This window comes from Cyanistes caeruleus, chromosome 4, assembly GCF_971803275.1.
Source record: "Cyanistes caeruleus chromosome 4, bCyaCae1.hap1.1, whole genome shotgun sequence".
NCBI lineage: Eukaryota > Metazoa > Chordata > Aves > Passeriformes > Paridae > Cyanistes > Cyanistes caeruleus.
This window is the reverse complement of record NC_141704.1, coordinates 37,555,233-37,581,477: the sequence shown is the minus strand read 5'-3', so window position 1 is coordinate 37,581,477 and position 26,245 is coordinate 37,555,233. Positions and strand designations below refer to the sequence as shown.

The 26,245-nt window shown below is 42.7% G+C and overlaps 2 protein-coding genes across 2 annotated transcripts; one reads left to right on the top strand and one right to left on the bottom strand.

Moving 5' to 3' along the window:
* Window positions 1–1,552: 1,552 nt before the first annotated feature.
* AMDHD1 (amidohydrolase domain containing 1) lies at window positions 1,553–11,132 on the top strand. Its single transcript, XM_086887708.1, has 9 exons — window positions 1,553–1,695; window positions 2,704–2,810; window positions 4,044–4,108; window positions 4,697–4,974; window positions 7,671–7,896; window positions 8,840–8,964; window positions 9,843–9,936; window positions 10,326–10,486; window positions 10,863–11,132. The coding sequence occupies exons 1-9, from the start codon at window positions 1,553–1,555 to the stop codon at window positions 10,975–10,977; spliced, it is 1,314 nt and encodes a 437-aa protein (XP_086743834.1). The 3' UTR covers window positions 10,978–11,132.
* Window positions 11,133–13,010: 1,878 nt separating this feature from the next.
* On the bottom strand, window positions 13,011–24,286 carry HAL (histidine ammonia-lyase). The gene is made up of 20 exons (XM_023933699.2): window positions 23,905–24,286; window positions 23,410–23,470; window positions 23,214–23,241; window positions 22,842–22,916; window positions 22,671–22,743; window positions 22,520–22,586; window positions 22,299–22,336; window positions 22,089–22,214; window positions 21,676–21,815; window positions 20,145–20,192; window positions 19,390–19,537; window positions 19,210–19,305; window positions 19,036–19,094; window positions 18,169–18,249; window positions 17,480–17,545; window positions 17,214–17,379; window positions 15,055–15,189; window positions 14,377–14,485; window positions 14,210–14,279; window positions 13,011–13,794 (listed from the first exon to the last, which is right to left on the bottom strand). The coding sequence occupies exons 1-20, from the start codon at window positions 24,149–24,151 to the stop codon at window positions 13,645–13,647; spliced, it is 1,983 nt and encodes a 660-aa protein (XP_023789467.1). The 5' UTR covers window positions 24,152–24,286; the 3' UTR covers window positions 13,011–13,644.
* Between the last annotated feature and the right edge of the window lie 1,959 nt (window positions 24,287–26,245).

Genomic DNA, 26,245 nt, shown 5'->3' with positions numbered 1-26,245 from the left:
ACGCTGGTTATGTGAACTGGGGGAAGGACACCAGCCTGTCAGGATAGATCCTGCAGAGAAATACCTCCTCATTTCTTATGTTGGAAGTCATCCCTGGAGCTATCCATGTGTTCCTTTACTATTGACATATGTAAGCTTCTGATTCTCAGGGTTTAAATCAGGATCTGACCTTGATTCTTGGAGAGGCCTAGAGCACAAAACCGATTTTTTCTCTAAAAGTGTAACAACACAGCTCACAGGTGTGCTGATTTTTCCTTTTTTCCCCCTACACCACAACATGCTGTGTTTCCTTCCTGACAAAACAGCTCTCAGCCCACCACCACTGCTTAAGCACCACCCACAGTGGGATGTCCTGTGCTTGTTACCATGCTGTTGCCAGGTTCCTCTTCAACATCTGCTTTCAAACATTGTGATGCTGCTGGGGAGCGCCAAATTCAGCAGCAGGAACTCCTGGAAGTGGTGAAGCACCCTCTACCAGCTCTCCTGTCAATCTTCTGCGTGCCTAAGTGAGAGTTTAGGAGGAAGACAAAGGTTATGTCAGTGGAACAAGCACCACAAGATAACACCCAACACTATTGTAGCTATACTCACTTTTCAGGTTTGGTAATAAGTACAAATTACTGGGCTTTAGATGCAAATCTTGCCTCATTTGCAAACAAGACTTCACCAGAAGGGCTCTTTCAAAGAGTCAACATATCCAACTGTTTTGGCTGAACAGGAATATGTACATGCACATAAGTGTGTTACCGGCATTTTAAATCAATTCTCTTTCTAAAAGAAAAGAAGGTGTCTAAAGAAGATTACCACCGCGGGAGAAGTGTTTGAGGGAACACTTCTTTAGAAAGACACTCAATTTTTCATCTGGGAAAATACTGGAGTCCTACAGACGCTATGAATATGTGAAGAGAGAAGAGAAAGCCAAAAGTCCGTGTTGGGAGCAAATACTTGCTCTCTGATTCTCCCATCTCTCGTTCACTAGGGGGCAGCAGAATAGCACAGACGTTTCGTTATTGGAATCGGATAAATGAATACCTGCCTGGATAAATGAATGTCTGCCTGAATAACTGGCGCGGTGCGTGGGAGTCGTGGTCCCTCGGGGCTTGTTGCTGGGATGCGGGCAAAGTGGTTGGCGCCGGCAAAATGAGGGATGCTGGAGAGGTGATGGACGCCGGGGAGGGGGCACGTGGGCAAAAAAAACCTGTTCCAAATCAGAAGTTTCTGTTTTCTTGGCAAAGGGAGATCTCCAGGTGGTGCTGTGAGGACGGAGAGCTCCGGGAAGCCCCAGCTGCGACACCCGGTGCTCCGGAGCCGGTCACGATGCACGGATATTATTATCACGTTATCCTGGACCGAATCCAGCCCAGCATCCCGCTCCCGGAGCGGGCCGCAGCCGCGTTAGGGCAGCCCGAGCCGGGCAGGGCCAAGGCTGGGGCCGGGGTCGGGGCCGGGCCGGGGCCGGGCGAGGCGGGGCAGGACGGGGGGCGGGAGGGGCGCTCGGCCGCGCCCCGGGGGACTTTGAGCCCAGCGGCCCCGGCACTCGGTGTTGGCCACCATGGCGGGCCGGCAGCGGCACCGGCTGCTGCTGGAGAACGCCGAGCAGCTGGTGCTGGTGTGCGGCCGGCGGGAGCCCTACCTGCGGAGGGACGGCGCTGCCAGCCTGGGCGTGCTGCGGGCAGCCAGCCTGGTGGTGGGGATGTGAGTGCGGGCAGCCAGTCTGGGGCTGGGATGTGAGTGCGGGCAGCCAGCCTGGGGCTGGGGATGTGAGTGCGGGCAGCCAGGCTGGGGCTGGGGATGTGAGTGCGGGCAGCCAGCCTGGGGCTGGGGATGTGAGTGCGGGCAGCCAGCCTGGGGCTGGGATGTGAGTGCGGGCAGCCAGCCTGGGGCTGGGGATGTGAGTGCGGGCAGCCAGCCTGGGGCTGGGATGTGAGTGCGGGCAGCCAGCCTGGGGCTGGGGATGTGAGTGCGGGCAGCCAGGCTGGGGCTGGGATGTGAGTGCGGGCAGCCAGCCTGGTGGTGGGGATGTGAGTGCGGGCAGCCAGGCTGGGGCTGGGGATGTGGGTGCGGGCAGCCAGGCTGGGGCTGGGATGTGAGTGCGGGCAGCCAGGCTGGGACTGGGATGTGAGTGCGGGCTGGGACTGGGACCGAGCGCTGCTTCGGCCCCTGGGCTCGGGGAGCAGCAGCTCCGTGGGAGGCTGGAAGGCATCCCCCAAGCGCAGCCCAGCCTTCCCGGTAGCATCCTTGAGCTCCCCTGGGAGAACGGTCCCAAAGAGGCTTCTGTGGCTTCCCAGGGCGTGATCCAGATGCAGGCGGTGGCAGGGTACAAGTGCCCTGAGGATGGATAGATAGATAGATAGATAGATAGATAGATAGATAGATAGATAGATAGATCGATCCCTGCTGGAGTGATGCTGTATGCTCGCTGATCCACAGGAGGAAAACAGTGTTACCTAGCAGGAATTAGAGAGGAACAGCACCAAGGTGTCCTCCAGAGGGATGTAAGCAGAGGAAAGGTGTTATGGCAAACAGCTTGAAAAGCATGGCATTACCCCAGTGTTCATTGTGCATCTGTAAGATGAGCAAACCACCTCCACATGTGCATCTCTAGTCCTGCTGGAGGTCCTGCACCTATTGTTCCAGGAGTGTTGTCGTTGAGCACTTTTAAACAGGCTCACACGTCCTTCATTCATTGCCTGTGTTTTGCAGGGATGGTTGTATCAAAGCTGTGGGCCAGGCAGATGTTATTCGCAATCAGTTTTCAGAAGCAACGTTTGAAAGGATAATTGACTGCTCTGGGAAGTGTGTGTTACCAGGTAAGTGTATTTTTATGATACAAAGGAACAGCACTGCCAACAGGTCAAGGGATGTGATCCTGTTACTCTACTCAGCCCTGGTGAGGCCACATCTGGAGTGCTGTGGCCATTTCTGGGCTCCACAGTACAAGAGAGAGCTACTGGAGTGGGTCCAGTGGAGGGCTACAAAGATTATGAAGGGTTTGGAGCAACTCTCTTTCAAGGAGAGGATGAGTTTGGTCTGTTCAGCCTCAAGAAGAGATGACTGAGAGGGGACCTCATCAATGTCTGCGAGTGTTTGAAGTGGGGTTGCCCAGAGGTTTCCAGGCTCTGCTCAGTGGTCCCAATGAGAGGTAAGGGGCAGAAACTGATGCACAGGAAGTTCCACCTGAACACAAGGAAGAACTTTAGTGTGCAGGTGACTGGAACAGACTGCCCAGAGAGGCTGTGGACTCTCCCTCACTGGAGATACTCAAGGGTTCTTTTGAGTTTCATGGTGGAGCTCTGTCTCCTCTTGTTTTGTCTTTAGATCTGTTCCTCTGTATCACAGATCACAGCAGGAATGTAGCTGTTCCACAGAGTGATTCTTCAGATTCACTGCTCTTTCCTGTACTCTCTCAGCCATTCAGCCATGGACCTCAGTCTGTCCATCCTGCCCACGGCTGTTTGGAGGCAAAAGGGATTTTAAGTCACATATTCTGCAACTTTACCTGATAAAAAAATCCCCAAAAGATGGGCAAGTCTATTTGCATGTTCAGCTATTCAAGTGGTGTTAGTACATGAGCTGTCAGACCCGTGTTCCTCTTACAGTGGCCTTGCCATTCAGCAGTATCAGTTCCAGAGCTTGTGGAAAAGGCTCCTAGGGTAGTTAAGTGTTGCCAGAGGAAGTTTACTGTGCTGAGTCCAGCCTAAGCAGCGTGCCTTTTTTTAAAGAGTACAGGCTTGAAGTCTAATGAACTCTTTCAAAGTTTGTTATTTATCCTTTCTTCCACAGTTTGAAAACTTTATCAAAATAACATGACAACCTGGAGACATTTTGCATAAGGTGTTAGACCTAAAAAGAAAAATTGAAAGAAAACTAATAGCCTCTGGAGAAAATCCTAGATATTTGTCTGGTTGGATTTTCATTTTTCTCTAACCAATAGAGACTTTTTAGGGGAGCTTCTGCTGTCTATTTAACTTGCTTGAATGTTCATAATCTTTTCTCTTACACAGTGAATTAACTCGAGTGTACATTTACTCTGTTTTCTTTAGGCCTGGTAGATGCACATACACATCCAGTGTGGGCTGGTGATAGGGTTCATGAGTTTGCAATGAAGGTAACATCATAACATTGCACAGATGGATTTTTCTTCCTCCTTGGGTTTTTTATTTTTTTTAATGTATAACTGTTTCTACTTCCTAGTGACTCTCATCTTTCTTTTATAGAAAAATGCATAGTTTCTGTCAGATAATCTACCTGAGGGAGGAGGGATGAGTTTTGAATACTGATAGGCTGAGAGTGTACCTGCATTCTTTGCAGCCACCCTTGATATATTTTTGCATTGATGAAGCAATACAGGAATGCTGCCTTCTATTACTATCTAAGTCTTGACTTTTTCCTTCCTTTTTCTTTTCTGCATAAATGAATTTTGAGCTAGAGATCAGGACTTGGACTCAGGAGAAAGCAAGTGTTCAGAGTACTTCTCTTTATGCCACTTCTTACAACATTTCTTCACTTAAGTGGGAGAGAGAAGAAAATGGGGGGAGGGGAGGAAGAATTAATGGGGATTTTTTTCTCTCCTCTCTTTGTCTCTCTCACTGCAAAGAGACCTCGAGGCACTTTCCACTATCTCTTGGGTAGAAAACACACTGTTCATAGCTAATTGTATGAGAAGTGTTTTTTGTTTTCTTCTCTTTAACCCCAGCTGGCAGGTGCATCGTATATGGAGATCCACCAGGCTGGGGGAGGAATCCATTTTACGGTGGAGCACACTCGGAAGGCCGCGGAGGACGAGCTGCTCACCACCTTCCAGCACCGCCTTGAACGCATGCTCAGAGCAGGATCCACGCTGGTGGAGTGCAAGAGTGGATATGGCTTAAACTTGGAAACCGAGCTCAAAATGCTCAGGGTGATCGAACGCGCTAAGAAATCCATGGATATTGGCATTTCCTCAACGTACTGCGGAGCTCACGCTGTGCCCAAGTAATGGGACTTGACTTTTCTTTCTCTTGTTAAGTGCTGCTGCTTTGCATTGAGAGTTGGTTTCTTCTTCCCCACTCCTAAAACACAACATACTTGAAAAACAACAGCCAATATTTATAGGAAGCTCTCCTAAACTTTAGTTTGAAGGACTGCAGTGCAACATTATTTTGTGACTCCTAATGCCAACACAGGCTTAGCACAGAACCCCTGCCTCCAGCTGATGCTCACACTGTACATAACACAGATTAGAGGGCTTCCTATCAGATCATTCTTCTGCTTGCATTTGCCACTGTCCTTCAAACTTGGTTTCTGCCATGAGATTTTATTTTGGCCAAATAACAACAAAAAATACTATATTTAATCTTTATATAGCTCCATAAACAAAGTTTAATTATACTTCCATGCAATGAAGACTTGCATACATCTTACAGCTATGAGATGAAGATTAAACTGTGTTTAATCAATTATTCTGATGGCCCAAGTAGACATATCATAAAAAAATCCTTTCTCACTTCTGATTTTTTTTCACTATGGTGAAAATAACATCTTCATGTCACCAGATTTCAGTGTATGAAGGAATTAATGAGGAGTTTTAGCCAGATATTTTGACATACTGAGTGGTAGGCTGCTGCGAGACAAGGCATGTGAGATGGAGGCAGGCTTATTATGTGGCAATATTCAAGAGCTGTTCATTAAAAGAAAAAAAGCAGCATACTCCAAAAAAAAAAAAACCTCCCAACCTTTTCTAACATTCAGGAAAACATGACCTAGAAAATAGTTTTTGCGACCTAATTCTTGTGTATTTGGAGCAGGATGGTAAATTATCTTTTGTCAATTTAACTATGGAAAATTAATCCTGTATCATCTTCAGTAACTGGAAGATGGTTAAGAATAAAGTAACTAAAATCAGCTGAAGGCAACAGCTTCTTCTTTCAAGAAGTTATACTAAAATTTAGAGGACTTAATGGTAAAATAAAATTGACCTTTCACCCCAAACTATATATATATTTATTAGTCCTTCCTTTCTCCCTCCCCTAAAAGGCCTTGGCAGGATCTCAGTCAAAATCCTGATAAACAGTATTTCCCACCAAAATGCTTTGAGCATTTCTATAAACCAGTGAAATAAATTCCAGTGTTTTTACAAACATACTAACTCTCATGTGTGAGAAAGACAGGTGTGCCTTCTCATTCTGTCCCCACTGATACACATCAAGCATAACAAAATGTAGTAGAAGTAAGGATACTGTATTTTATGTAAGGACAAAAGGTAGTTGGGGATTTGAGGAAATTTCCTGAAGGAAATATTGAGTTATCTGTATTTTCTAGTTTGAGTCTTTTTAAATCCTCTCTTCTCTTTTCAATCAAATGTTTGTGTCTAGGCTATTTTGCTTGAATTTTATGTTACCCCTCAAACTTAGACTCTGGCTTGGGTTTTTATTTTGACTGGGAGAAAATCTGCAGTTTTTCCTTGGTCTCTCCAGTTATCATTTTGAATAGAGCTTATGATTTGGGAGATATCTGATTTTTAAAAATCATTATTTTTTTATTGGAAAATGATTATTTGGTCCTTTTCAACTTCATAATGAAATTTTTAAAGTGTTTTCCTGAGCAGAAATCTTCTGCATTAAAACCACAGCAGTTTTGTTTTGCATTTTGGGGCATTATATTCCTCAAAAAGTGAAACCATTTCTTAGTGTTTCCCTCTGTTTTGTCTTGGCTCTGGCCCTAATATTTCTGCCCAAATTCCTACAAAGGCTGCCGAGTAAAAAGAGAAAAGGGAGAGGCCTTGGCATGGTCAGAGGCTGAGCAGCCCCAATGACTGTTTCAGTGAGAAGGGAATGGAAGAAAAGCTCTGCTTTATAACCTTGCTGATAAATTCAGGCAGAACTTGGCTTCTTGAATTTATTGCCATTGCACAGCTCCCAACTCAGCCATGTGTGGCACTCCATAGTGCCAGTGTCTGTGTGCCTTATGGTGCCTGAAATGAGCATTGAGATTCTCAGGCATTTAGCTGCTGTACATCCCTTGTCCTTAGATATTAAAATTGGAAAATTCTAACTCAACTGCATGTTTTGGGATTATTTGCTCTTTCTAAGGCATTTAGTGATCTCTCCTGGGTTATCTTTATGTAACAGAGAATTCATAAATGATTCTGACTTTGGCAAATAAAACCTTGGGAAGCCCCTCTGATTAGAAACAGTTATCTGTCCATCACTCTGAATGATATAGAAGGAGGAGAGGTAAATTAAAAATAATGACTTATACTGCATGTCCCCTTTCAGCTTTGACACTTGCATAAAAATATTGTATGAATACCATTTAACATATTTTAATACTCATTTACATATTTTAAATAGTTATATTTTAGAATACAGTATAAAGAGGTCAGAATATATGAATAGGAAAACAGAAAAATTTGTTTTAAAGTATAGTATGTCTTTGTTAGCATCCAAGACGCCAACCTTATTAAAAACATTCAGTAACACAATCTAGTATTCTCTGAATGGAAAGTAACTCATGTTGGAGACTACATGAGTTACAACGAGGCTTAATTTTTTAATGTGAAGTTTTTTTCGAGGGATTCATATTTACATCATTTCCTAAGGTAGTTCAGTAATTGCATGTATGGCTTGAGTGTGTGCCAGATATTTCAAGGATGTTACTCATACAGCTCTGTAACATTTTCTTTTCATTAGAGGGAAAACTGCTACTGAAGCCACAGATGACATTATCAATAACCACCTTCCTAAACTGAAAGAACTCAAACTAAGTGGTGAAATAAATGTTAACAATATAGATGTGTTCTGTGAGAAGGGAGTCTTTGATCTGGAGTGTACAAGGAGGATACTTCAGGCTGGAAAAGATATAGGATTACAGATTAACTTCCATGGTGACGAACTCCATCCGATGAAATCTGCTGAGGTATGTCTTTCTTAACATTCATTTTTGATCCTGTGAGAGCCCAATCTGTGTAAGAATTGCAGTCTTCAAAATGGAGGTTGTCTTTTCTAAGACTTTATGAAACAGACCATCTGATAGAAGCAGATGCCAGGAAGAGCAGTCCATGTGCAGCTTTGGAGTTAAGGACATGGGAGGAAGCCTTGACCTGGGACTAATGTGCACTGGCTAATCAAACATTGACTTTGCTTATCTTCCACACGGGATACAGATCAGGAAAGTGGATATCCATGCACCCAAGAATGACAAAAACATGGTTTCTATGCAACTTGAAAAATATTTTTTTGTTAAATGTTCTGTTAGAAGCAAGAAGTCAAATTGAAGTGAGCACACTCAGTGGTCTCATTACTCAGATATCAGATATCCCAGCACACTCAGAGAGGTGGTTTAGTCAAGACTAGGTTCCCAAACATCTTGATAAAGAAAGCCCCTTTGACACCATGTTTGACCATCATTTAAATGTTGCTTCCTTCCTGTAGGGTCCACCCAAGCTGTATATAAATATAAAACAACAAACCAAACCAAAAACTTGATTGCTCCTAAAAGCCTATTTGACTTCCCCATTGAAGGCAGCATTCAATTTTGTGAACTATTTTCTGATGGATCCTTTATGAACATGAGTTGATAATGCTTCCATCCATGTCTCTCACATAGTTTGTGTGTTAGGCTGTTAAAAACACCACTGAAGGTGTGCTTCTGCTCTGTGGATAAAGTGATCAACCTTTCATGCAGCAAATGAACAAATATTTTGTCTCTGTACTCTGATTGTTCTTTCAAGCATTCTTTCCTATTTCTCTTCTGGTGTATTTTGCATTAATAGTGGACTGTCTCTTCCAATTGTTTAGAAACAACTTTTTAAACTGAATAAATTGAGAATAGTGAGTAATTTGCTCCAAAATTTACTTAGCTTGGAGCTGAGCTAGGAGCCCGGGCCATCAGCCACCTGGAAGAAGTTACAGAAGAAGGTATTGTGGCAATGGCAAGAGCTAAGTGTGCTGCTGTCCTTCTGCCAACAACAGCCTACATGCTAAGGTAAGGCCACTAGATTGAAGGGAAACTTCTGTAATTGCAAAGCCATGTGTGTGGTTTGAGGGTCTTTTAATCTAAAAGCATAAGTATCTATGCCTTAAGGATCAGTCTGGGTCAGTGAAGGCAATCACACCTACAGAGAACTGAATGAGCCTCTCTCCTTAGGTCTTATTTCTGCTGGAAATCCTCAAATATCTGTGAGATTGCTGAGAGGTCTCACAATAGATTTGGAGTGACTTTACAGCAGCTATGGCTAAAACTTCCTAGAGAGTGTTTCCAAGTGCTCACCCTGCAAACACCTACACAGATTAACCCAGGGACTGAACAGTTTTGAAATGGCTATTCCAGATATTGAAGTTATTGAAAATGCCTTTTGCATTGTAATTGCTAAGTGAAAAGATCTCTAATGTATGCAGACTAAGCTCAGACTCAAAAATTAGGAAGGGACTATTGCATTGCACATACCACTGCTCATATTTTGGAGCCTGTCTTTGAAGCTGTAAGAAATAGAAAATAATTTTCCAGAAATGAAGATTTTCTTCTTGTAAATTCTTAAGTGGCTGAGTTCTAAATAAGGGGGGTAGTTCTAAATTCTCAATAGTTCTGGGTAAATTCCACAATTTCAGTGGTCTGGAGCCTGATGGTTAACACTGGCTACTGCCACATGCTGTTACTGCAAAAGCTGTGGCTCGCACTTCTCATTGATGCTGTCCATAGGGTGATGGGTAGGGATGCAAGAGGTGAATCTGGGCTTTCATCTCCATAAGGATCAGTGTAACTGAAAGCATGAATGTAGCCAAACTGAGAGATGACTTTTGCCCTTGTAAATCATTGTATGATAACTAAGCAAACTGTACTGATAAGTTTATTTTTCCCGCTAGACTGAAGCAACCTCAAGCTAGAAGAATGTTGGAAGAAGGTGTTATAGTTGCTCTTGGCAGTGACTTTAATCCTAATGCATACTGTTTTTCAATGGTAAGATAATCCTAATAATGAAACCATAGAATTATGGCAATTTTTACTAGTACAACTTGGGTATTGCACACTTCAAACTGGTTTCACGTGCACAAGGAGAGCTGCATGCTCCACGCAGACAGCTGCCTGTGCTTGTTTGTGCATTGGAAGTTTTTGCCAGAAATTCTTGAAACCAGAATGGGTTCCATCCCTCATATGCACTGAGAGGCCTATTCAAAATGCTCTCAAAGCTACTGATTTTAGAGTTTTCGTTTTGGATTTGGCAAAACGTATGTTGTACAAAACAACTCCTTCTGTTGTGCAAGGAAGAAGGAGAACACTTAGGGATTTGAGGCATAAACAGCTTTGTGTTCCTGGTAACTCCCATTGTCCCCTTCCTTGCCTGCTAGCCTATGGTGATGCATCTGGCCTGTGTAAACATGAAGATGTCAATGAATGAAGCACTGGCAGCTGCCACCATTAATGCAGCTTATGCTCTGGGCAAATCAGACACACATGGCTCCTTGGAGGTCGGCAAGCAGGGCGATCTTCTCATCATAAATTCATCAAGGTTTGTTCTCCTGTTGTCATTTGAAATGTGCTTTAGCCTCAGTTATCTTCACTGAATAAAGGGACACTGGTAGCATTTCAGACACACTTTCATTTTCCTTAATTACTTCAGGGGAAAATCAAGCCTAAGACTTTTGGGGCTGTTATTACAAGTAATCCATGCCTAATTACAAATTACCTAGAATTAATATGTGTTTATTTTGCGGAATAAATTCTCTACTGATAGAGTCACTGTATTCATGCAGCAAGAGACAACATGTAGGCATGGAATGGTGTTTTCCCATTTTCAAGAAAATCTTATAAAATTGCCAGGTATGCTGGGCATTTGGCCTGATCTTATGCAAGTTTATATATTCTTAAACATTTTGTCTTTTTAGATGGGAGCACTTGATTTACCAGTTTGGTGGACATGAAGCATTGATCAACTACGTTATAGTTAAAGGAAAAGTTGTCTATGAAAATGAGAGGTGTGAGACAATGAGCAGCTACTGAGAGAAGGCAGTAGTTTAATAAGCTACTAAAATCAAATTAGCATGGAGTATTTCAATGCAACAGACAAATCAGATTTGTATTTACCAGTAAATTGTTTTCCTGCTCACCTTACCCTTATTCAAATAAACCTTGCCAAGCATTACCCATTTGATGCATCTCCATGTCCGTTGTCCTTCAATAAAATAATTTCTAATTGTATCCATCTTAAGACAGTTTCCAAAAATGTCTTCTATACAATTAATCTATATTATTATTATATTTTAAAAGAACCCAAACAAACTGGCAATAAATAAACAGAGTTTGGATCCAGGTAAGATTTACTGGGGAGAGTGATGTTAAATTACCTGTGACAGAGGGTCAGGGGCTCAGGCATACCCATTTGGGACGGCCCTTGGATGTGTTGGAAGAAGACCACATGCAGTGTCATAAAAATATTCCAGAAAAGACCTGATTTTATTTATTCTAGGCTGAATCTGAAATAGCATCAGATGTATTTGTTTGTGGAAGTTTGAGTGTGATTCTGGTAATTTAAGTATGATAACTTTACTCAAAGCTGTGTTGAAACTTAGGAGCCTAACTTTTTTAAAGCACTCTTTCATTTATCTTTCAACTACTGCTTTTTTTCCTACATCTTGTAACATAATTTAGGAATGCAGTATATAGAAAAAGGGATGATACAGCTCTGGAGAATTTAAGCTTTTGCAGTATTTAAGCAGAGGGTCTGGGGTAGGAGGGTCCCTGAATACCCATGGATGAAGTCTTTTCTTCAAATTTTCAAATGGATGGTGGCTGCAGAAGCAAAAGGGATTGACTTTCTGAAGGTGAGGTCATAAATTGCACCTGACAAGCATGAAGAATTTCACATCAAAAATAATTATTGATATAAGAAAGCGACATAATCTGTGATACAGAGCAGAGTGCTTCAGTGAACACGACCTGTGAGGAAGGACAATGGTCTCATTCTGATTAACAGGTATTTGAAAGCCATCATGAACATGTATGGGCATTATTATGACCTTCTGATCTCCCTGAGCCTTGGGCACATCTATTTAACACCCAAAATCTGCAAGCCATGCCCTGTAGTATCTTTCTTCATGCTTTATTTGATCCAGGCTAGCCAGCTACATCAGCTTTTAAAACAATGTAATAGCATTCCTGCCACCTGACGTGTTTTCCTGCAAGCAGATGTTGTACCAGATGTGGGCATGGAACTTTATTTTTATAAAGCTTGAAAGGACATCTCAAGTATGTGATTGCACAGCCCACTCTGCCCAAGACAGCCTTCCTAAATAATGTTTATCCAGGGATTTGTGAAGGCTGTCAGGGAAGGAAGCACAGGGATTTCTTAAATGCAGGGTGCAGGCAGAGTGGTGCCTCTCAGCTCAACACAGGCACCATGGAAAACCTGAATTCACCGTCTGCAGTGTGTGTTGGGGATCCCTTGGTCTCAGGAAGGCAAAAGGAGAGGTGAGTGGGAAGCAAGGCCCAGAATCTCTTCTCTGAATGCCCAAGGCATTTGGCAACCTGCTAGGTTGCCAAGCAGGCAGGAGCCCTCTCATCAGAGCACATTTAACATGGCAGGTGTCAGACACTGAAAGGCAGCCACACACTGGTGTTTTGGCTGCCCCTTGCAGCACAGCCAATAGCCTGGGGAGGCTTTCAGCTTGTGCTGAATGGCCCTCAGCCAGATCACTACTGCCATGTCATCACTGCAGCAGGAGGTGAAAGCCATGTCCTGACTCTTCCCTTGCAAAATAAAGCCTGTGCTGGAGGTCAGTGTTTTGACACAGAGCACACTCAGTCATGATCCCATCTATGGGGACAGGGCCCTTGGCAGACAGGCAGAGACCTGGAAGCCAGGGGAGTGTAGGGCTTGGTGCTATTGCCTCAACACTGGTTCACATTCATTAGTCCTACACCTCCTCTTCCCCCTTTTCTGGCCCCTGTGCCAGCTGTCCTACTTACTTCCAAATTAAGCTCTTGCTTTACATTTTTATCATCACACTCAGGACAGGAAAACAGATTGCTACAGCTGTATGTGAAGCCTCAGTTTATTGATTGCAGGTGTGAGCCCATAGCTCCTGGAAAGCTGCATTAAATGTAGTCCATCACCAGAAGAGAATATATTTTTTCTGGAGCGATGATCTCCATAGCACATTCCTATGCACACAGCTTCTCTGATTTGTGAAGCACCTGCTCTAAAAATGCTCCTGTTATACAAGAGCCTGTACCTCACATATGATCTGCAAATGAAAGAAGAATTAAGTGTAAAGATAATCTTGTTTGTGGCAAAATGAAGGGGATCACAGCAGTTATCCAAAGGGGGAGAAAAAAGGTAAGAATATCAAACTGAATCCGTTTGGTATCATTGGCACAGATGAAGAGAAAACAAACAAAATGTTGACAAAAATACTGGTTTCAGCAGCAGTCTGAATGATTTGTATTCAGAAGTTCATGAAATTCAGTCAAAACCACACTATCATGACAAAGTTGTCATTTACACATGAGGAAAGCAGTGAGACTTTTCTTTACTATCTATCTGTGCTTCGGAGCTAGACAGACAGGTCCTCTAGGCCACCTGGAGAAACCACATTGAGTTTGAGTAGAACAGCCATGCTCAGGTAAGGTTCTGGAAAGGTTCTGCTCTCTTCCAGAGGATCACAACTCTTAAAGTTCATTCTTATGCCTGTGGTCATGACTATCATCTGCACTCATTCTCAGCGACCCCAGGGAGAAAGCTGTAGGTGAAATGGGTCTTGATTCAGGGATGTGTTCCCTCCTGTACTTTTCAATGTAAGGTTTAGCCACTTCCCACACCTGCGAAACAAGAATGTGAAACAGCACAGTCAGAGACAAAGAAAAGGTCAGCTAAGACATCAATGCATGTGTTCAGGAAACCCTGAAGAAAAGTTATTGGGTGAGATATGCTGTGTGGGAGAAGCAGAACTAGAGAGGCAGATAGAGCAAGTTTTAGGGAAGAACATGTGGAGGGAGCTGGCAAGGGATGGGAAAGCTCCAAGGGAACAAGGTGAAAGGATTAAAGGCAAAAATACTTTGTCTTGTCTTGTTACCAGGGTAATGCTCTGTGTACAATTGTTAGGAGACAGTCACTGCCACTTGCTACAAAACCACTTGACCATGAAAAGGATTGGGCAGCAAAAACAGCAGCTGGCATGTACAAAGAAAAAGGGCGCTAGACAATCCTACACACAAGCCAAAAGCCAGCACTCACCTTCTGCTCCACAAGCAGCCTGTGAGCTGCTTCAATGTCTGGGGCCATGAAGCGATCCTTTATCCAGGGCCTGTAACGAGACATTGGGCAAACATTAACCCCCACAGCCAGCAGCTGCTCTCCAGGCAGGCAGGCAGCCTCTGGGGAAAGTCTTTATCTGATCTTACCTCACCACAGAGCGCACAAGGTCATAGACCTTCTCCAATGGGGTTGTCGTTCTCAGAGGGCGTAGGAATTCAATGCCCTGGCAGGCAGCGAGCAGCTCAATAGCCAGAACTAGGAAACCAGAACAGCAAAAGGGATCTTTGGTAGGTACAGCTCAAGGGGAGGCTTCCCGTGCAAAGCTATCCCTGGCCCTTGTTCTCACTAATATGATATGGTTCAGGTGTGAAAAACCAGTGGATCCACACCCCCCAGAAAGCCAGCCCAGTGGCAGGATCATTTAATGGATGATGCTGGGGACAGTATCCAGCATTTCAGCAAGCAGAGTTTAGGTGCTCTGTTCTACAGACCTTTCAAGTGTACCAGGAACTCTTGGTCACCAGAGTCTTAAATCCTTAGGAATCTCTGCCAGAGTAACCTGAATACTCATATTAATGTCCATCATAAATCAGAAAACTTTTTTAGCACTGAGAAAAGAGGAGCCTGAGCTAAAAATTACAGTTCTCCCTCTGAAGCTTGCCAGAGCCATGAAAACACCAGTAAAATGACAGTGCTTTGGAAGAGAGTATTCTGTCTGGAGAAGTTTATATTATATCTGCCTACCTCACACCTGATTGTTATTGGTACTAATTCCTCATTTTCATGATTCAAGGTCTGTCTGGAAATCAGAATTTTAATTTCACCTTGTTCCACATGTTCAATAACTCTCAAAGCTTTTCTTGCTGCCCATCCTCCCATGGATACGTGATCCTCTGTAGCAGCACTGGTTGAGAGAGAATCCACAGAAGAGGGGTGGCACAAGGCTTTGTTCTCAGACACTGCAAAAACCCAACACAATGAATGTAGGACAGAACAGGCATGAGAGAGCAGAAGCAATGGACAACATGGAGGTAAGAGCCTATCTACCACCTTGGGTCCTACTACTGCTCCTCTTTCGAGGATGCATCAGCATTTTACTTGGACTGAATCATTTGTAATAACCACCTTGAAAACTACCATTGCCTCTGAAAACAGTAACCAACAGCAGTCTTTAGATGAAAATAATAACCAAATATGGAACGATGGCTCACTCTTCACTCCCTTATCTCCAGTTTGAGTTGCTGTGGCTCAAAGGCCTGGAGGAAACTGAAGAAGAGCAGACAGTGTAACTGAAACACAAGCCTGGTCCTGCCTGTTGCTCTGGGGCAACTCTCTGTAAAGAGCATTGGCTCCCTCTGGTTTTGGTCACGAATATCACCCCTCCCCTCCTTTCAAGAATACAGCTAGAGATCAGCACTGGTCTGCTCTTTGCAGCTGAGACACTTTCAGAACTTCCTCTAGAAAGATGGGGAATACAATACAAACCCTCTCCCTCCTTCACCTCATTACAAGGCTGCCCATGTCCCTGAGGGTGACACACTCCAGCTTTGAAAGCCAGGTGGAAAGGTCTGGAGTAAATTCTCATGCTGCATCCAAAAGCAACTGGCATATGGCTGCAGGAGAGGCCTTAGGCACCATTCAGTGACAATTTGAGGTTGAGAATTACTCTTTAAAAGAGAAAAAATGAACTCTGCATTCACAGCACTCTGGCTGTACTCGGCCTTTTCTTTCTGAAGCCCAGCGGGATGCTGTGTAATGCCCTCGCCAAATTAGCGGCTTCAGAAAAGCAACAGGAGCGACAGAAAGGTGGTGACACCAATTGCAAATAGGCTGGAGTGACAGTTTAGGACCAGAGCCCAGCTGGCACATTCAGGCAGGTGACAGCAGGTCCCAAAGAGGCTGCATGTGACCACTGCAAACAGCTTGGTCTGGCAGGCACAGAACTGCTGGTGCTGGTGAAGACAGACACATCCAGCAGTGTTGCAAAATATATACAGATTTTTTTTCAGATTTATCTATTAACCCTGGGAGTGAAAAACATTAGCTGGTACAAAAACAACCCAGAAACTGGAAGAGTGATTTGAAAAATAATGGTAATTAAAAAAAACAGTTAAGAAAAATAAAAGGAACTCAAACTTCAATTCAGATAAAATCCTGGCTGTTTTGATCAGTATGAGATGATTTTGACCCATGGGCATCTAGTGTCAGCAGAGGCAGGGCTGTAATTTTCATTTCTCGCAGCAGAAATCACAAATACCCCAGAATCTGTCACTCCAGATTGCAGAAGTGTGCAATGAAACCTGAAGTCATGCAACCAGCTGAGGCTTGGGGCCATCCTAAACTCTCCCCAGCCAAAAGGTAAAGCTTCCAGCCCTTAAAGAAGGGGATGAGCATTTCAGCTCCTCTTCCAGATCCACTTCCCAAACCAGCCTCTAGGCAAGGTTCCTTTAGCACACTGATTTAGTTAATTCACTTGTTTTTCTGAAGAACGTTTACCTACACATTTATCTGATATCCTCCATTCCTATTTGTAACTTTTAAAATTTACTCTCTTCTCATAAGCGTGTTTATATTGGCTCATGCTTCCCTGCACCTAGGAACTGTAGTATCCCAGCAGCCAGCAAGCTTCTTGTTGCCTTAGCCATGACTACTAGAGGAAAAGCTGAAGTGATGTTTAATTTCAGTGTGCTCCCCCAATAGCCAGCCCTGTGAACCCTGGTCTTCTGAGGACTGTGGAGTCTGATCCTTGATTCATGCTCAGAGCCCTGAACGTGCCCAAGGGTCGGTGCAGAATAAGGAAGCCTGAACTGAAATAATTGCAGCTATGCCCAACACTCATGCTTTACAAAACAACACAGAACACATGGAGAAGAGACAGAAAACAGGAGCCAGATACCTTTGTGTCTACTATTAGATTACATCTGTCTTGAAAAACATCAGTCTTTCTAGCTTCCTCTCTCTGTGGTACTGCTCAAGCACTCACCCAGGGCCGCTGCTGTGCAGTGTGCAATCATGAAGCCTGAGTTCAGACCTCCTTCAGTGACTAAAAATGCAGGCAGTTCACTCAGTGAGGGGTTGCAGAGCCTCTCAATTCTTCTTTCACTAATTGCAGCAAGTTCATGCACACCAATTGCTAAATAGTCCAGAGCCTACAAAAGAAGATCTCATTAAATCAGATGACAAAAACAAATAAGGAAAAACGATCAAACCAGAATTTATTTTTTTTCCTTCCTTCAGATGGTGAATTACCTTTGCAGGATATTCACCATGAAAATTTCCTCCAGAAATGGTCTCTTCTCTTTCAGCAAACACCATCTTTAAGGAGAAGTTAAGGCCTACATGAGCGAAATACAGCTTACATGAGTGGTATTTGCCAGTAATTGGAATATCTTAACTGAAGGAGTGTTTGTGCCAATAGGCTTTTATTTGCAAGCAAATTACATTGCATCCACACTTCCACTTCTCAGGAAATGAAGATACAATCTCAGTTCTTCAAATTTTTAGGTACAATTTTGACATGTATTTTTTTCAAATAAACTACATAAAGGGAGATCTTTGATCAAGGGTGCAAAAAACCCTCATCTGTTCAGATCCTAGCATAGATTTTCAGTTCCTTGATAGAATCACTCCATGACAGTTACAATTTTGAACAGATTAGAATCAATAATGCTTATCAGCAGTTAATATGATGCTATGGATAGCATCATTATAACACTGACAGAACTGCAGCCTTGCATTCCAGTGCTGACAGAAACCCTTCCATGCAGTCATAGGGAAAGGAAGAGAGGTTGCTGTTGCAGACAATGGCAGTTATTGACCAAAGCCAGTTATGACTTTTTTGCCTCCTGTGCAAGTAATTATACAGAAGAAAAGAATAAAAAAGGCCAAGCAGAATTTTATATATATATATTATGGTAATGAAGTAATAAAAAAGATACAGGGTTATCCGTGGCGCTGTTGATTTCTGTTGTTATTATGTCCTTCACAAAAGCAATTGTATCATTTACAATTCCATGGACCTAGAACAAAAGACATTAGTACCTGAGCTTAGTATCTGCACTTAGTTCACCCTCAGGATGCTGACTGAGCTGCAGGGACCCTCTTTCCCATCATCCCACTTGACTTTCACACGTGGAAGATGGTCTTGGATTTGCTTTTAACATCAGGAGCATCACTGCCAATCCTAGACACTTGAAAGATGATATTTACTAATATTATGGCAGTTTTACCAAAAGAGTAATCTGAATCTGACATTCTTTACTTATTTGGGTTGGTTTACCTGAGTGGAAGATATTTATTCAGTGGCAGAACTGCTAAGAGGGAAGAAGTAGCCTTACAAAGACTCACAGAAATCAAAACCTCCTATTAATTAATTAACTTCCCTTAATTCCACTGATTTAATAGATTTGCTCCTGTTAAAATGCGTAGGATCAAGCTCTTCCAATATCTCTGAGATATTACACTCTGCTGGCTTTTGGAAACACCCAGTTCATGTTATTAACACAAAAGCAAAAGAAAATCCCTACAAAATCTTCAAGCATGGAAACCAGCCCTTTCCCTCTGCTTCCAACCCCTGGCCTCTTCCAGATCTGGACACAGCTTTGTTAGATGCTGCCTGATGTGTACATGCACATGATCAACAAATTACATGTCTCCATTAACACTACTGTGAAGTGAAGAAGCAGCAAAATGAAGCCCCTTACTCTAACAGTGTCAGACAGCACATAACTGACTGTATTTCTGAGGCAGAACTTTCACCATCTATTTATCTATTGTTATGGAAGGATCCAAAAGTCAGCCTTTACCTGAGGGCAGCAGCGCATTGTGTACGCATCCTGAACTCGGTCACAGAATCTATGGCTCTCTAGAAGACACAAAGAGGGAAAACTCCAACTATTGCTTACAGAAAAACATTGTGTCCTGTTGAAGGACCCAGCCTGTTCTGGTAACCTGAGAGGGTGAAGGTTAAGATTGTTCACCTGCTATTTCTGATGGATGATGGTCAGAATCCAGGAGGGACCTGAATCGAAAGGCCACTTCAGCCTGCCCTCGATGCGGGCGCACTGCATGGATATCTAGTAAGACAAGTTAGACTGTCAGGCTGTACCTCTCTTGTCAGGAGCTGTTCAGCAAAGAGACAGGGAGGGCACAGTACCCACCAGTGTCAAAGGCCCTCGTTGTACCCTTCAAGACTTCGAGTGTAAGGGCAGCGATGATGTCAGCTTGCCTTGCTATAGCCCCGGCTCTTTCAACCGCCTCACATCCCAGAGAGGTGATCATTTGTGTCCCGTTGATGAGGGCCAGACCCTACAAAGGGAGAACAGATGTTAAGCAAACTCATTGCAGCTATTCCACATGCTGGGTGGAATTCCCCCTATCTGTGATAATTCTCCTTATTACATGAAGGAGTTAAAGATCTTTGCCTAGCTTTTTGGACCATCCTGAATGATAAAATGCACAGCTTGATTGAGCATCTTTGCTACATAAGGTGTCAATGCTCATGACCCCATTAAGTCACTGCAGACAGACTTGGAGCACCAGAAGCTCCAAGCAAGTCAGATACCTGCTTCAAGTCAGTCATCTGACCTCCTGTTATGGCCAAAGGGCAGATAGGTGCCTTGAAGGTGCCTCTTAGACAGCTGTTTCAGGATGGTATAAAGTGCTTTCTGAAGAGGCCTGTCTGTCTCTACTGACCACAGAGGCAATCTGAACACAAAGTTGGGTCTGACATTTCAAATCAAGTAGGGTGACACCAGCAGTGGTGAATCCCACTCCTGACAACACTTCATCATTATCCTTCTGAAGCTTGATTTTGAATTATTATCAATTCATGTAATGCTTTTATTGTACATATAAAGCAAATAGTGATTGACCATGCTCGTTTTCATCCGCTGGCATCATTATACTTTATTACCTCTTTTGGTTTCAAGGTAATTGGTTTCAGTCCATGGGCTTCCAGGACCTGCAAAGGAGTTAAATGAAAAGGCAGTAAGTGAAAGATACTTTTCAGTCACTGAAGATACAAAACTAAGTCACTAAAACTTGAAAGTTTCCATGAACAGAAATATTAACTAATTTCTCAAGTGATGGGAGAAAAAGAGCTTTATGTCACAAACACATAACACATTTTTTTCTGCTGGACTAAATGCAGGGCTTCCAAGCTAGCACCTCATTTCTTAGTGCCAATACAAGAAGGCAGCAGGAGCACTGAAGCAAGATATATGTCACTGTCACAGCCCATTAACATCTACCGTGTTGTAGAAGATGGGAGAGGGCAATAGGAAAGAAAGCTGGAAACTTCTTGGGAAGGCAGTTCTGACTACACCCTGCCTCATAGCACTTTGGCTTGGCATGAATTATTCCTTTTTAAATGATCCCTAATCCTTTCTATAGAAAATCTCAAGTGACAGGAGGAGCCCAAACCAGTTTGTTCAGTACATGTCTATTGCCCTATACGGGCAATTGCTCCTGTGGGAAATGGAGAAACAGCATAACCTATTTCTCATTTAATCCTCTCATCCTGTCCAATGGAAGAGGTAATGCATCTAAGACATGTACAGCTGTACCTTCTGGTCTTGAAGGTCCAGGACACACTGGTCTGCTTCCTCCTTGCTCCTCTCCCTGTGTAGCTCCCAAACCTTCACCTCTCTATAGTGATGTACACCTATCAATCCATGAATGAGTCTGGTATTCAAATATTCATGGATAGGAGTTATAGGCATAGCAGAACAAACTACCATGAAGGACTTTGGAGGGGCTGGACTTGGAGATACTTAATACAAGATCAATCTCCTGATGTGTTAGTGGCAGAATAACGATGGATTAAATACTAATTCCATTGTAACATTTCCATCTTGTGAAAGAGAATGATAGAAAAGCTCCTTGTAACCCTAGTTAATTTATCAAAAATTAAATATTCAAACCTGTATATTTACTTAAAGCCACTATAAAATCAGTAGAAATTTTACTGTGAAGATCTTGCCTCCAGTAAATCCCCAGGTACTCTCAGCATTTGAGAGGTGATCTTGGATTTTTTAGAAAAGTATTGATGCTCATCAAAATGCTCATCAGAAGCTGAAGATACAGTAATAATTCTTTCATAGTTGGTATCATATCCTGTCCCTTTCTCCAGTTCATAAATGATGTCCCTGTGGTATCTTGTATAGCAGTACTATGGCATGATATTTCTTTAAGGCTCAATAACGTATTGTTTATTTGTGTCTGCTCCAGTAACATGTGGGTCAGTTCTTGCATTCTCCATGGATGCACCTTCCTCAAATCAGAGGATGAGTAGCTAGAGGCAATCTAGTCCTAATTCAAACTGGTAGAAAAAATCCAAAGACTTTTACAAGAGCAAAAATTCTCTTTCTCTCAAAGCTACATGCAGTTGGAAAAATGAATCAGCATGCATAAAACCCCCAAACTATCAGGTGCACAAATCTTACATATTTAGCATCAGCCCAGCCACTCTTCGGGGACCACATCTTTCCCTCTCCAATTAATCCCAGAGCAAGATGAGAGAGAGGGGCCAAGTCTCCGCTGGCTCCAACTGTCCCTTTCTCTGGGATATAAGGAAGGCAGGATGCTAGAAAGAAAACAAATAATTTTAGAGCCTTCCCTTGATACACTCCTTGGAAAACCAAGAAGCCAGCTCATAAGTGTGGTCACAGTAACAGCCTACAATCATGGACAATGGTGCCAATAGGACTACTCTTATTGCAGTTCTAGTCCTGATCTCTCACAACTACCAGGCTGAAAAACCAACATCTGCATCTTGACCCATTGAGCTACACCCTTTAACAAAACAGTTAAAAAGAAAAAAAAGGGAAAGGAAGATTTTCTTTAAACATCTTTTTACCATTAAACACTTCAATAACTTGCTCGAGGGTTTCTAGGGATATTCCACTGTATCCTTTGGCTAGGACATTGATTCTCAGTGCCAACAGCATGCGAGTTCTCTCTGGGGTCAAAGGTTTCCCCACACCTGAAAGAGTAACGGAACCCTCTCGGTTACTCCCCCACTACCAACAAGGGCAGAAAAGGGAAACAACAAGCAATCTCTCATTACCTGCAGAATGTGAACGAACCAAGTTCACTTGAAGCTCCCTACAGAATAAAAAAAGAAAAAAGTTAAACCTCAAAAAAGTCTTGTCAGGTTTTTATTTTTGCACAAAACAGAAGGAATTCCTGAAGCAGCTCTCTCATTTAACCCCAGCTACAGGGTGGAACTGCTCCCTGCCCTTCCTTTCCTGAAAAGAAAGGACAGAGAAGGCTGCACACAGAACATACCTCAGTTTACTGTTTGGGATTACAGTCCTGGCAAACTTTCCAAAACCCGTGGTGATTCCATAAACAACTGCAAGAAATGCACACTGCTGGTTAAGGAGAGAACTTGATGAAGTCTTCTAAACAAGTAATAGATAAAAGCAAAAATATTTACCTGTCTGTTCCTTTACAATCCTTTCAATCACTTCTCGGGATTCTTTGACTTTAGCTTCAGCTTCGGCTGTGAGCTAAAACATAAGTAGTTTAAATATTAGCTTGTTTGTCATTATTTAGCTGCAGAAAAATTAACATGTAATTTTTAGCGGCATTTGTTCAGAATTTTTACCTTTATCTTGTAGAGTCCCTTTCCTAAATTGACCAAGTCCTCCGTTGTTAAGCTGTTGCCATCTAAAGAAATATACTACACCAAAGAACCACCTTTTAGTTTGGGATATGGATACATACAAAGTTGTTTAAAAATCAGTATAAATAAAAAATACAGCCAAAACTCAGCAATGACAGGAAGCTTTTTCATGCTTATTCATAATACAGGAAGCTGGGTAACAAAAACATAATAAGCACATTGCAGCTTAGTTTCCTATACCCAGCCAATCTAATAGCCCCTGCTTTTGTGAATACTGCACTGGCTGAACTCTCAGCATTTTCTGGTGAGTAGCAAGATTTGTTACTGAGTTATAAAATCATTGGTGATTCCTACCTGTTCTGGTTCTCGGTATTTGCTGTATCTGAAAGTTTTGTAAAGGAAAAGAGCAGACAGGATTTCACAGGCAGTGACCACTCAGTTACAGCTGGCCATGTGTTCTAATAATAAAGGAACTCTAAAAAATGCAGGCAATCTAGAAAACTATAAATCTGTAATTGTAAAAACTTCACAAAGCACTCAAAAAGGATACAAATGAACTCCTTCTGGCTGAGATGGTATGAAATCTGGAGACATTATATCTCCTTCTATAACTAGAAGAAATATGCAGAATTAACACATACAGGATTAAATTGCATTCTTCACATAAATTAATTTGTTATTTATTACAATTCACAGCAATAAGAATTCTAGTTTCCAGTTATCAGCCCTGAACATACTTGCATGCTTCTGGGAAAATAACAAGGAAGTATGTATTTAATTAAGGTATTTCAAAGGCTAAGACAGAACAGCTTACACTATATATGACAGCAGATACAGAAGATGTATATAGAATCCTGTACCTTCTAACTTTTATGTAGTTCTATTCCTAAAAATTAAATATTTTTAAATTATTGGATATTTTTCCATATAAGACTGTACACAATCTCTCAGGTGCAATTTTAGATGAATCTAGATAAAGCCACAATTTGCTGACTCAGATGACAACACAGTCACTCTACAGTCTGATGTTTGAGGCTTTGCTTACCAACTTCAACAAATTCATTGTCCTCTAGAGCATCCCCCACGGTATCATCAAGATCCAGCAAGCCAAGTCCCTTGCACCTTCGAATGTAAAACTTTACTTCTTCCACTGAGGCAAATCCCCCGTTGTCAGGTTTGTTTTTCATGTACCGTCTCACAGCTTCCTTTCCCAGCCACTCAATGGTGTTCGTGGAGCTTAGGCACGGCACTGCCAGCCATTCTCCTCGGACGTGCACCGTGTACCTCGGCATGCTTTCTCTCCAAAAATTGCTCCTTGACCAAGAAGGGCTGCAGCGTGCGGCAGCCTCACATTTACCACGCGATGGCCTGAAGTGCTGTGCCTATCTAGAGCCCAGTGTTGCAATCAGAGGGAAAAACCCACCCTCAAAATCCTCATCTTTGTAAATAAACTAGATCAACGTGTTTGTCTGACTTCGTCCAATCAAACCAAACCCAGGGAACACACCCTTTTCACAGAAACGCACATCCCCCAGCTATTGCCACTGCAATTTTATTCCAAAGATCACATCAGGAATATGGAAATGGAAAACTAGGAACTGAAGCTTATGTACCAGGAATAGATAATAGACTAAGATGCAGAGCAATTGTTCTAAAAATGTAAGGATTTAACAAGAGTTAAAAGCTATTGCCTGTTATGTGCAGTAAAACACACTAACAAAAACCTCCTCAAGGGACAGGACTGCAAGAGAGGCACCTTGGGAATATGGGTTGCTCATGGCTACTAGGACTGAGAGAAGATTGTATTATGCTTTTACAGCTCTATCCAGAACAGGATAAAAGCAGGTAGTAGAGGCAGCAATCCTACTTTGATTGGTCCCACACTCAAGTTTGAAAACATAATTGTTTATTGTAGGTAAGAAAAAGATAAACTAATTTCTACAACTTTTCCCTTATGCTCTGGAAGATGTTATTAGAACAGGTACCAACAAATACTAGGCCACAAGTGCACATTATCACACTATCGATACACACTGATGCTGCTGTGTCATGCTTCCTTTGCAGATGCAAAGAGGAAAATATATGGAGATAGCTATTGAGATGGTGCCAAAACAAAATATAGAAATAACCATGTACACATAGCATCTGAAAATACCTCTTGTTTTAAAGGTAGAACGGTAACAGCACTCATTGCCCATGCTCCCCACACTAGTGTTCCTAAAAGGGACTACACCTGGCGTTTAATTACTGTAGGGAATGTTAACTTGGGATCTTTTGGTGGAAGACACTGTCGCAGCAGAGCTACCTAGGACTGTGCTAGAGAAACCCATGCCTGACACAATTTTCTTTTTTCTGACTCTGACAGCAAGAAATCAGGATTATCTGGCAACAGGAACTCTTAACTGCCAAAGGACTGTATACAATACATGGGTTTTTACAACAAAATGCAACTTACCCCAAAGCTAGTGACATAAGGTGTTTATAAACAAAGGACAGTTTTCATTGCAATCTGAAAACTCAAACCAGAGCCTGTTAACATCAGATGTCCCCTCCTCTGACCAGAGCTCATGCTCACATATAGAGCTGGGGGCAAAAGGAAGCAGAGGGACATTTGGAGTGATGTCATCTGTCTCCATGGGAAGCCCTGCTCTCCTAGAAATGGCTGAACACTTGTCTACCCATGGGAAGCAGTGAATGAATTCCTTGTTTGGCTTTGCTTGTGTGCACAGCTCTTGCTCTAATAAACTGTCTTTATCTCAACCCATGAGTTTCCTCACTTTTACTCTTCCAATTCTCTCCCCCATCCCACAAGGGAGAGAGCGAGTGGCTGCGTGGGGATTAGTTACTGCCTGGGTTGAAATCACAAGCTGAAAGCTTATACGGATCAAAACTTGGAAGTAAATGAGCTGACAGGCTCCCCCCTCATTCTAAGTGCCAGAATGAAGCTAAGCCTTTTTATATTATATTGCTACTCTCCTCCCCTAAGGCAGCACTTTTTGGTTTTGTTTGTCACTCCTATATAGGTTATCCCTGTGTCAACAGATTTAATTTATGCAAACTGATCATCTGCAGGAAATGCAGTTCTTACCAAACTCACTGCAAGACCCAGCCTAGAGATGGCAGCATTTGCCACAGCATCATCTAAACCATTGCCTGGAATTGCTGTAACAAATGCAGTAAAAAGAGCTCTCCCATGGTTTTTGAACTTCCCTCCAGTTGTTATATGAGCATGAGGGGTAGTGCCCAGAACTGGTTAAAAAAATCCAAATATTAAAAGAATCTAACTGCGTAAGGAAAGACTTGGGCTTCAGCCCCCCCTGCAATAATAAGTTTTAAAAATAGTGGGTTGAAAAACCATTTCGGTCTTCATTGTCCTCTTGGACTCA

Bases quoted from the DNA above. Each gene is read 5' to 3' on its own strand.
- AMDHD1 (XM_086887708.1), top strand. From the start codon at position 1,553: ATGGCGGGCCGGCAGCGGCACCGGCTGCTGCTGGAGAACGCCGAGCAG. The intron at 4,975-7,670 runs GTAATGGGACTT...TCTTTTCATTAG, and splicing joins GGAGCTCACGCTGTGCCCAA to AGGGAAAACTGCTACTGAAG. The intron at 10,487-10,862 runs GTTTGTTCTCCT...TTGTCTTTTTAG, and splicing joins CTCATCATAAATTCATCAAG to ATGGGAGCACTTGATTTACC.
- HAL (XM_023933699.2), bottom strand. From the start codon at position 24,151: ATGCCGAGGTACACGGTGCACGTCCGAGGAGAATGGCTGGCAGTGCCG. The intron at 20,193-21,675 runs GTAAGATTTGTG...ACTCCTTTGCAG, and splicing joins GCTGGGCTGATGCTAAATAT to GTCCTGGAAGCCCATGGACT. The intron at 19,306-19,389 runs GTGGGTACTGTG...TTGTCTTACTAG, and splicing joins AACGAGGGCCTTTGACACTG to ATATCCATGCAGTGCGCCCG.